At 42.2% G+C, this 12,244-nt stretch overlaps 1 protein-coding gene across 1 annotated transcript in view; it reads left to right on the top strand.

Moving 5' to 3' along the window:
- The window catches only part of LOC149448955 (extracellular calcium-sensing receptor-like), a 32,963-nt gene extending 27,527 nt beyond the window's left edge, over positions 1–5,436 (top strand). Inside the window, exons 6-7 of the mRNA XM_089694010.1 lie at positions 1,787–1,910; positions 4,523–5,436. Coding sequence (XP_089550136.1) covers positions 1,787–1,910; positions 4,523–5,436 — 1,038 coding nt within the window. The remainder of the gene's footprint in view (positions 1–1,786; positions 1,911–4,522) is intronic.
- Positions 5,437–12,244: the final 6,808 nt, after the last annotated feature.

The following is a 12,244-nucleotide window of genomic DNA, read 5'->3' as shown; positions in this document are numbered from 1 at the left end:
ATGGGTTCAATTCCCAACCATGGTGCCTCCTGCATGGAGTTTACATGTTCTCCCCTTTCCTCTGGGTGCTCTGGTTTGCTCCCACACCCCAAAGACATGCTGGTAGGTGAATTGGCTCCTGTCTAAATTGTCCCTAGTATGTGTATGTATGAATGTGAGTTATGGACCTTAGATTGTACACCCCTTGAGGGTTAGGGACCTTAGTTTGTACACCCCTTGTGGGTTAGGGACCTTAGATTGTACACCCCTTGAGGGTTAGGGACTGATGTGAATGTACAATATATATGTAAAGTGCTGCATAACTTGACAGTGCTATATAAGTACCTGAAACAAATAAATTACCATTCAAACCACCAATTCCTCACGAAGACCCCCTGCCAGGTGACCTTAATGACTCCCTCCACCATACACCTTTCCCACCCTTGAAAACAAAAGATTTCTGGCTGATAACTTTGAATTTTTTGGAGGAGAGACTAGAGCTATGACTTGTCTGACCTGTGTCACAATATGCTATCTCCAAAACCATCTCTTGTCATTGTCTGCCAGATCATTCTGCTGTTTTGCACCTAACTTCCATACTTGATTCTTTTTCATCTGTGCAACTACTTCAGAATTCCCCAGAAATGAGCCTTAGTTCTCTTCTTATTCATGTGTTTAGACATTCTCCCACTCCCAATGCTGGTTTTTAGCAAGAGGTGTTGCCAGTCACATCTTGTTAGGTCATGCTATTTAAGCCATTTAAAATGTCACATTGTATTTGGGAGTTGCCTGAGAATGCTTTCCCAGGCATCTGTACCCATGATCTCTGTTCCAGTTCTGATACCTGTTGGGACAATCCTTATTATCTTCCTTCCCTGTCTTTTTGCCTGTTTGACCATAATCTTGCCTGCCTGTAGCCAGGTGTAGTCTGTTTTCTCCACTGTAGGTGATGCTCGACTGGAACAATAGTGCAGCCGGCGAGGAAGTCTGGAGAAAGCTGGTTACTCTATGGTTTCCTGGTCCCCTGAGGCAGCATTCCAGCTGGGTCTGCTGCATTCAGGTGACCTCTGGCATCTTGGGTCAACAGAGTCTTTATAAATCCCTGCTCCAGATTTTGGTGCTCATTTGTGCCTAGAGCAGGGAAAGAGTACCCGTCTGTTAGAGAAAGTGCTTATCAGCAGGGAGCTGTTCCAGACAAGTAGGGACAGGCTCGGGACATGCCATCTTCCATTGGAAGCCTCTATATTGGGACTGGATCGGCCAGGCTGCATTCTGCCTTCTGAGACAGACACTGTCAGTGCATCTTTACCCAGTGTATCTTCATCCTACACAGATGTATAAGTGACTTTGGTGTGACAAACTCCTGATAAGCTGTCCATAAGTTGAGCATTCTCTTCAATATACTTTGGGATACCCACAACTGATATACTTGTCATTACTGCAGCCCCACCATGCTGGACCCACCCAATGCCAATTTTGTACCATGCTTCATTTCTGCCTGCTGGCAGTTGTCACTCCGAAGTGTGCAAACTTGTAGCCATTCACAAGAAAGCCTATTATCTCTTAAATTGTGCTCTTCCTTAGACCCCGTGTCTCAATCCCTTTTAGAACCTACACTTACCTGGTGGCACCAAGAGTCCACAACCTTTGAGACAATTTATTTGTACCTAGAAAACAAACACAAATATTTTAATGTAAAACAAACACTGCCGAGAAATGACAGAAAATATGAACAAAACAACTACTAATTGACCTGTAAGAATGGCAGCCTTAAATAATGGATGTTTTATGATTGGCATACCATCAGGTACCCCATTCGGTCTGCAGTGAAAGCTGCCCACTAGGATTTCGGAAGGCTCCAAGAAGTGGACAGCCTGTCTGCTGCTTTGAGTGTGTACCTTGTCCTCAAGGAGAGATCTCCAACCAGTCAGGTAAACGATGACCATGTCCAAGTATTTTGCATCTAAGAAGTCTAGGAATTAGTGCAAGATTAGAAAAAATGTTATGTCATCATCACAATTGAGCTCCTTTGTAAAGAATTTTTTATCCACCACCATATTATTATTATTATTATTATACAGTATTTATAAAGCGCCAATAGTTCGCTCAGCGCTGTACATTACAAAGGGGGACAATATATGAGACAGTACAATAACGATACAATGTGATACACGAGGGTTTGAGGGCTCTGCTCCTTGGAGCTTACAATCTAGAAGGGAGGGGATAGTGGTACAGGAGGAAAAGCTGTGGGGGATGGAGTGGTAGGAAGAGTGGAGGAGATCGGCAATTAGCAGGGGGCGGGGTAGGCTTCCCTGAAGAGGTGGGTTTTCAGGGTGCGCCTAAAGGAGAGGAGAGTAGGTGATAGTCTAATGTATTGGGGTAGGGAGTTCCAAAGGATGGGTGACACCCTGGAGAAGTCCTGGAGGCGGGCATGGGGGAGGAGACCAGGGAACTAGAGAGGAGGTCTTGTGAGGAGCGGAGTGTGCGTTTTGGGTGGTATTTGGTTATTAGATCGGTGATGTAGTTTGGGGCGGTATTATGGACAGCTTTGTATGTCAGTGTTAGCATTTTGTAAGTATCATATTATATAATTACTGCTGAGAAAATGAATGTGCAATTGTGTTAAGCTCACTCTCTAATTGATATGCAGACCTGTCAATCATCTGCCCACCATCTAGAGAGAAAGGAGGGATTAAAACTTAAACATGACTTCTTTCAGAAGGACCTCACATTCAGTACCCCTTTAGTTAAGATGACAATTTACCCACAATTGTTTAAACATGGTAAAAAAATAATATATCTGTTGACGACTCTTAGCTTGCAACCCTAGGAACTGGCCTACATGTGCCTTAAGACAAACAAATGCAAATGTTTTAGGGATCAATTTTTAGAAGTTATCTTTTATTTGCATTGACAATTGTGATTTACAATACAGGTAACAAACGTTTAATTGATTCTCTCTCTCTCTCTATATATATATATATATATATAAAGATTATATCTTCATGTTTATGATATTTATGTGTCATGTGTTGGGAGTGACAATGCCATTATGGAGGAGGGATTATTGTCAGGAACACTAACAGTATTAAAAAATATCTTTAGAGATGGAGAAGGATCTGGGGGTTCTGGTAGATCATAGACTTCATAATGGCATGCAATGCTAAGCTGCCATTATGAAGCAAAGCAAAACCCTTTCTTGTATTAATAGAGGTATAGACTCCAGAGAGAGAGATATCATTTTACCCCGGTACAAATGATTAGTAAGACCTCGTCTGGAATATGCAGTTCAATTTTGGGCACCAATTCACAAAAAGGATATCGGGGAACTGGAGAAAGTACAGAGAAGGTCAACCAAATTGATGAGGCATGGAGGAGCTCAGCTATGAGGAAAGATTAGAGAAACGTAGTGTATCCTCTCTTGTGAAGAGGAGATTAAGGGGGGATATGATCAACATGTATAAATACACAAGTGGTCCACACAGTGGTGTATTTAGTTTTTGTGCTGCCCTAGTCTGCAAAAGACTTGAGACCGGGGAGGAGGTTCATCTTCCAGCAGGACAACCACCCGTAACATCCAGCCAGAGCTATAATTAAATGGTTTAGATCAAAGCACATTCATGTGTTAGAATGGCCCAGTCACAGTCCAGACCTAAATCCAATGGAGAATCTGTGGCAAGACTTGAGAATTGCTGTTCCCAGACGCTCTCCATCCAATCTGACAGAGCTTGAGCTATTCTGCAAAGAAGAATGGGCAAAAATGTCCCTCTCTAGATGTGCAAAGCTGGGAGAGACATCCCCAAAAAGACTTGCAGCTGGAATTGCAGCCAAAGGGGGTCCTACAAAGTATTGACTCCGGGGGTCTGAATACAAATGCCGCCACACTTTTCACAGATTTATTTGTAAAAATGTTTGAAAACCATTTATAATTTTCCTTCCACTTCACAATAATGTGCCACTTTGTGCTGGTCTATCTCATAAAATCCCAATAAAATACATTTACGTTTTTGGTTGTAACATGACAAAATGTGGAAAATTTCAAGGGGTATGAATACTTTTTCAAGGCACTATGCTGTATGTATTTGCACATTTTTCTTCAGTCTGAAAGCAGTAGTGTTCTCCTGTTTAATCTTCTAATTGTCAGATACAAGTTCAGTATTTTAAATATAATTTACATTTTTTACATATTTTTCCTTTACCAGCCTACAGTAAAAAAACTACCAAACAAAAGCCCTATTTGTTAAAAAAAAATTTAGGTATACAAATTAATCATAGAGTCGTTAAGCTGACTTATGCGCGCTGACGCTGATATATTTGGGTTGGGCATCTAGGCATCAGTGACCTTTAGTCATGAAAGGGTGAGAGCCCAACAGAAATCTTACATCTTTTTTTCTCCTCATTATCATGAACTTCAGTATTCAAGAAACTTTGTTTTCATTTGTATCATTTTGAGCTTTTATTGTTCCTTTTTTAAAGTTTCTATTTAGATTGCAATTATAAACTCCAGTATCTATGAATTTATTTTTTGTCATTATTTTTCCAGATTCTGTTAATTGTCTCAAATGTCCATGGGATCACTGGCCAAATCCTCAGAAATCCATGTGTCTTCCCAAAACTATTGAGTACCTATCTTACGAAGATCCACTTGGAGCAACACTAGCAGTGACCACCATTTTCTCCTCGCTGGTTCCTAATGTCGTTCTGAGGCTTTTTGTACTACATAAGAACAGCCCAATAGTAAAAGCCAATAATTACAATCTGAGCTGCCTTCTCCTCCTCTCCTTGTCTCTTTGTTTCTTTTCTTCTTTGGCTTTCATTGGACCTCCCCAAGGAAGGACGTGTCTCCTACAGCAGTCTGCATTTGGCATGGTTTTTACTCTCTGTGTTTCTAGCATCTTAGCAAAAACCATCATGGTCGTCTTTGCTTTCATGGCCACCAAACCTGGCAGTAAACTGAGAATATGGACTAGTCCTTGGGTTTCGTTCTTGATAATATCCATCTGTTCCCTTTTACAACTAAGTTTGTGCATCTCTTGGTTGGCACTTGCACCTCCGTTTCCAGAACTCAACAGTTTGTCACAGTCAAGATTCATAACCTTTGAGTGCAATGTAGGCTCGACCATTGCCTTCTGGGCCATGTTGGGGTATCTTAGTCTTTTAGCATTTGTTAGTTTCATTGTGGCCTTTCTGGCTAGGAGGCTTCCTGACAGCTTCAACGAGGCCCAGTATATTACTTTCTCAATGTTGGCCTTCCTCAGTGTCTGGATCTCTTTCATCCCAGCTTATCTCAGTGCTCAGGGAAAGTATACAGTGGCTATGGAAATTTTTGCCATTCTGTCTTCCAGTTGGGCATTGCTGATTTGTATGTTTTTTCCTAAATGTTTCATCATATTGTTTAGACCGGACATGAACTCCAAAGAATATCTTATGAGGAAAGACAAAACACAATCCAAGTGATAAATAAAAGATTAGAAACAAATTGCGTTCTTTGTATTTACAATCACTTTTTCATTCATTTTTCAATGGGGTTGATTTACTAAAGGTACATGGGCTGTGCACTGCAAGTGCAGTTGCTTCAGATCTGAATTTCGCGGCCTCGGCTGTCAATCACTGGGTCCCGGCCGGTGATTACTCACCGTCACCCGGTGATCGAGGAGCATTACTGATGGAGGGAGAGAACTATAAGGAAACAATACAGATCTCTACCCTGTCATCTCTTGCACACTGCTATGCATGGCTTTGCATAGCAAAGCCATACACTAAGTGTGCTTACAGTGAAGCACACACAGTAAAACAGCACAGAGTTAACCCTTTGATCACCCCACATTAGGGGCGGACTGACCATTTGGAAACTCGGGCATTGCCCAAGGGCCCGGGGTCAATAGGGGGCTCCATGGGATGCCGCTGGTACCTTTTTCATAGGCTTTTTTGAGTTTGGGCAAGGACACAGGGGCCCCATGATCCCCTATTGCCCGGGGGGCCCCATGAGTTGTCCGTTTCTCCCTTGCCCCACATATTAACCCCTTCCTGCCCAGTGCCATTAGTATAGTGCCAGTGCTTTTTATTAGCACTGATCACTGTATTGGTGTCACTGGGGATGTCAGTGACACCAAGTCAGTTCCCCCCAGTGTCAGAATGCCTGTCGCAGTCCCGCAGTCCTGCTATAAGTCACTGACCGCCGCCATTACTAGTAAAAATAAATAATAATTAAAAAAAGCCCCAGTATCTATACCGCCATTTGCAAACGCTAGAACTTTCATGTAAACTAATTAATTTACACGTATTGAGATTTTTTTTAGCAAAGACATGGAGCAGAATACATTTGGCCTAAATTTATGATGAAATTTGATTTTTTAAATGTTTAATAGCAAAAAGTCAAAAATATTGTTTTTTCTCAAAAAATAAAAACCGCCCAGGTGGTCAAATACCACTACAAGAAAGCTCTATTCATAGGAAAAAAGGACGTAAATTTAATTTATTGCATGACCGCACAATTGTCAGTTAACCTCCCTGGCGGTATTCCCGAATGTAGCTCAGGGAAAAGTTTCAGCAACACAAGCGGTGACCCTGAGCTACACTCGGGAATACACTGCAGCGTTGCTCCTGGATCCCTCCTGCACTTACCTTGTCCTGCGCTCCTGCGATGTTCCCCCTGCAGCGTCCCCAGCAATGTCCTCCGGCCGATGCCGGCATCTGTCTTCTGGGTTCCATCCCTGCGAGCGTCGGGACGTACGGGGGACGGAACTGGTGGGAAATTTTAAAGTTGTAAAAGTCACATTCACTAAATACACTAAAATCACATAGTATAACATTCCTGTATCAAACCATTTCACATACATTGTGTCCCGAGTGCTTTGTCCGGCGCCCTGCCTGCATTTTTACTGTTCTTTCTGCCTGGAAACTGAGAAACGTCCATGGCGTCCAAAAAGCGTCCCTTTAGGTCAAAAGCGGTTTTAGACCGGCTAGAGAACAGCGATAGTAAATCAGAACCACTTGCAGAATTGAGTGATAATGATTCGTGGGGGAAATTCCTCATCAGACACTGAAAACGATTCTGCGACTGAGCTCAGCGATGTGCGAACTTGGCGCTCTTTTTCAAATTTCAGTTTTTTTGGTTTGATTATATTATTGAATTACATTTATTATTATTATTTTTTATGATTATTTATTATATTATAATTTCTGATATCGTGTTTCAAATTTTATCATACTCGGGATGTTTACTAGACTCTTGTTCGGACAGATTTCAGTGAGTTATTCCTAAGAATTACAGGCCTACAATAAAAAAACAACATATTTCCATGCAAAAAAATGTACCGCTTTGAGCACAGAAATATGGACATAATCAGACCGCTAGGGAGGCTACAGTAACGCAGTGCCATAACGCCAAAAATGGCCTGGTCAGGAAGGGGAGGAATCCTCAGAAGGGAAAGGGGTTAAAGAAAAAAAATCTAAGAAAGCTTGTCTTGAAAAATATATTTCTGTCCACAAGAACACAAGTACGACTGACTAGTAGAGTATTGCGTTTGTCGTTCTTTACATCCAAAGTAATACTAGCTACAACTTTTTCTCTGTTATCCCTTTTTAAGATGTAAGTTAAAGGGGGTATTGGTGACCGAGAATACACGGATCCACTGTTGGTGAAACGTACACAGGTGTTACAACTGTGTTCATGTACTACTGGGACTTCCATCATCCTGGTAATAGATCATCCCGGAGGGGAACTGTCCCCAGATCTGCTCCCTCCACACCTGTTATCACATTATTAAAGCAGAGAGACATTGTCATACTCTTCCATTGTCATACTCTTCCATTGTCATACTCTTCCATTGTCATACTCTTCCATTGTCATACTCTTCCATTGCCATCCTTCCGAAGGTTTATAAGACTGCTACAGTTGATGAGGACTTCAATATTTGCCTTTATAACAGAAGAGGGACTTACTGACATGGTACTGTAGGTAAAAGGGTAACATCCAGAATGAACACACACCCAGAACTGACCATCTCTGCAATGAACCCTACCTGAAAATATTTGATTTTACAATTAAAAATTGCTAAAAATTCAAGGAAAATGACAGTCAATACATTTTTAAGGCAGGAAAGGTGAGATGTTCTGTTGGATGTTTATTGCTGTCTGTCCTTTTGGGGAGATAAGTCTACCTACCTTCTGTCCTGTGACAGCAACGAGGAACTTTTTCTCAGCTATTGCCAGCTATGTAACAATCTTAACAAATTCGAAGATCTGTATTCAAGGCTTGGATTCCAATTAACTCAAATGACAGTTTTTCCCTCTCCGTTGTAAAGTGGTAGTAAAGTTGTTGTTTTTTTTTTTCACTTTCACCTATAGGTAAGGCTATAATATGGCGTACCTGTATGCAGTGGTGTATTTAGGTTTTGTTCTGCCCTAGGCAACAGAAAAAAATCGGATGCCCCCTCCACGGTGGAGAGAGCCTGACACCGACCAACATCAGCCCCCTGCAGAGAGATCCTTCCACTAACACCCCACCCCAGCAAAAGAGAGAAAGACACTCACCTTAACAGCTCCAGACATCCCCGGGAACGACAATCGGGCTCTGCATACACCATCAAGCAGCCCGCAGCCTCTCTCGGATCCCACTTGGTCCCCATGTCACATATGTCCCTTCTTCCAGGGGACAGTGCTGCCCCCCTAAAAAATACCGCCCTAGGCAAATGCCTCATTTGCCTTGTGGTAAATATGCCCCTGCCTGTAAGTACTGCAAATATCTCCTAAACGTGCACCTTTTAAGAGATATTTATCTGTGAAAGACACTGGCACATGCACTCTGAAGGAACGACATGACCGTGCTGTTCCTTTAGAGCTGTGTGCCGTAAAAAGTGCATGCGTGGGAGTGACGTCATCGGGTCAGGTCCATTCAAGCCGCTGGAGCCCGGGAATCCAGGAGAAGAACCGAGTGATAGAAGGTGGAAACCCTGCCACCGATGATACAACATGCCCATGCTGTTCCTTTAGAGCTGTGTGCCGTAAAAAGTGCATGCGTGGGAGTGACATCCGTGTCAGGTCCATTCAAGCCGCCGGCCCATGAACTCAAGAGATGAACCGGGTGATAGAAGGTGGAAGCCCTGCCACCGATGATACAACATGCCCATGCTGTTCCTTTAGAGCTGTGTGCCGTAAAAAGTGCATGCGTGGGAGTGACATCCGTGTCAGGTCCATTCAAGCCGCTGGAACCCGGGAATCCAGGAGAAGAACCGGGTGATAGAAGGTGGAAGCCCTGCCACCGATGATACAACATGCCCATGCTGTTCCTTTAGAGCTGTGTGCCATAAAAAGTGCATGCGTAGAAGTGACGTCATCGCGTCAGGTCCATTTAAGTCGCTGGCCCATGAACCCAAGAGAAGAACCAGGTGATAGAAGGTGGAAGCCCTGCCACTGATGATATGACATGCCCTTTAGAGCTGTGTGCCGTAAAAAGTGCATGCGTGGGAGTGACATCATCGCGTCAGGTTCATTCAAGCCGCTGGAGCCCATGAACCCAAGAGAAGAACCAGGTAATAGAAGGTGGAAGCCCTGTCACTGATGATATGACATGCCCTTTAGAGCTGTGTGCCGTGAAAAGTGCATGCGTGGGAGTGACGTCATCGCGTCAGGTTCATTCAAGCCACCGGAGCCCATGAACCCAAGAGAAGAACCGGGTAATAGAAGGTGGAAGCCCTGCCACCGATGATAGTGCGCCACTGGAGGGCTTTTTTAAGGTAAGTTTCACATAATGTGCTAGTATGCGATGCATATTAGCACACAATGCCATTGTCTTCCAGGTTAGGTTGAGGTTAATTAACCCTTTAATTTGCTAAAGCCAAATATTTGCTTTTGTTTCTGTATTATTTAGGGCATTCAGAGGCTGAATTCCAAAACCCATAATTAAGGCGTTTTTTTCACCATTATCTGGTGAGTGCGGTGTGTGATCTGAGCACTAACGGGTGTGAACATGGGTCAACGGTCTTTTGAATAAGGACTTTTCAATTCATTTTACTCACCATATTCAACTCAATTATTTTGTTGGAGTGGGACTATTTAATTTATATTATATTTATTATAAGTTTTTGTATTATTTTTATTATTTATTATATTCATTTTTTTGAGTATTAATTATAAATACACGACTCAGCATTTTTGGTTGTGGCTGACAACATACAACAATGGAATTTTTCATATTAAACCTCTATTCTACCCAAACAAAACTGTAATGGCTGATTTACAGTAACATACAAATTTTACTAGAGCGTAACTCCGGAAGTATGGGTGATAGAAAAAATCTGATACCATATTTGTAAACAAGAGAAAAAATTACATATGGAACAGGTCAGAGCAGGTCTGTGACAAAAATTGTGTTGAACAGTGTTACCAGCAGGAATGAAAACCCCAGGGCCAGTGCATCCAGGAGCAGTAGCATTTTGGCAAAAAAAGTGTAAACACTTCTAAATGTATTTAGACTCCCTCGGATGAAGTCGTATGACGAAACGCGTTAGAGTGTGGTTTGTCAGTGACGTCACCACGCAAGCCAACCCACGTGTCCGGATTACGTGACCGCAACAACGCCATCTTGATTGCAGGCAGGCTGGTGAGACGCTGCTGAGAGGGCTGGAAGCTCTTGTGTTGCATTTTTATACCAATGCTGGATATTTTTGTACTCAATGTGAGTGTATTTTATAGGGGGAGCATTTGAATAAATTTTATTATACGTTATTGCACTATGGCGAGTATATTTTATATCTGCATGTACTATATGGAGCTGTCTGGATATTTCTAAGCTGGAGCTGAGCTGTGGAGTGCTGGGCTAATAGAGATACGCTGGTTTATCACCAGCTTTTGGTGAGTGTTCAATCTGGTGGGGTGTTAACACACTGAATTTTCACTGGTGAAGGAAGACTTCATAGCTTCATTTGTTGAGGCTCATAAGCAATTTTTTGCGCATGGACTTTATTGAAAGGACTCTATGAGGACCCTTAAACTCCTTAGTGGTATTCCCGAGTGTAGCTCGGGGTAAAATTTCTATGCCAAAAGTGGTAACCCCGAGCTACACTCGGGCTTACCATGCGGCGCTGCTCTGGGGGTCCCTGCAGCACTTACCTTGTCCTTCGCTCCAGCGATGTGTTTCCCCTTGCAGCGTCCCCGGCCATCTCCTCCGGCCGATGCCGGCATCCGGCTTCTGTGTTCCGGTCCCTGTGACGTCGGGACGTACGGGCGCCGGAACCGGCGGGAAATTTGAATTTTTTAAAAAATGTCATTTTTGCTGTCATTGCTATTTCAAACCATTTCACATACATTTTGTCCCGAGTGCTTTGTCCGGCGCCCTGCCTGCATTTTTACTGTTCTTTCTGCCTGGAAACTGAGAAACGTCCATGGCGTCCAAAAAGCGTCCCTTTAGGTCAAAAGCGGTTTTAGACCGGCTAGAGAACAGCGATAGTAAATCAGAACCACTTGCAGAATTGAGTGATAATGATTCGTGGGGGAAATTCCTCATCAGACACTGAAAACGATTTTGTGACTTTGCTCAGCGATGTGCGAATTTGCCTCTGTAATTCAAATTTCAGTGTTTTTGGTTTGATTCTATTATTGAATTAAATTTATTATTATTATAGTATTATTTTTTATGATTATGTATTAAATTATAATTTATGATTTTGTGTTTCAAATTTTATCATACCCGGAATGTTTACTAGACTCTTGTTCGGACAGATTTCAGTGAGTTATTCCTAAAAATTACAGGCCTACAATAAAAAAACTACATAATTCCATGCAAAAAAATGGTACCGCTTTCAGCACAAAAAAATCGGAAAGAATCAGACCGCCAAGGAGGTTAATTTGATATATGTTTTATCACATTTATGCACTTATATGGTGGTGGATTTAATGATTTATGTATTTATTTATTCTGCTTAAGGGTAGCGCTAATATTTGTGGTTATTTTATATGTCATTTTGTATAATTATATCTCAGTTTATATTAATTTTTACAGCAGTTTAATAGTAGCAGTTTCCAAATTATGTGATTTTGCTTATATCCATAGGAGCGGTACTGTGAATCTTGGGGTGTGAGATATTACTCACCTAGACACCTGTCAGGACTCATTGCACCTTTTAAGAATAGTACTTCTAAATGTGTCTAAACGCGCCAAAAACTGTGTTAACGCAAGGCGCGTTTAGCACTAGAGTGTTAATTAATTTCAAATTATTATTCTGGCCAAAGAAATGAACTAACGCCCAAGCACTTGACATTTGCA

The sequence above is a fragment of the Staurois parvus genome, unplaced genomic scaffold, assembly GCF_062004578.1.
Source record: "Staurois parvus isolate SC_StPar_1 unplaced genomic scaffold, SC_StPar_1.0 ptg000647l, whole genome shotgun sequence".
Classification (NCBI taxonomy): domain Eukaryota; kingdom Metazoa; phylum Chordata; class Amphibia; order Anura; family Ranidae; genus Staurois; species Staurois parvus.
This window is presented reverse-complemented; position numbering and strand designations above follow the sequence as displayed.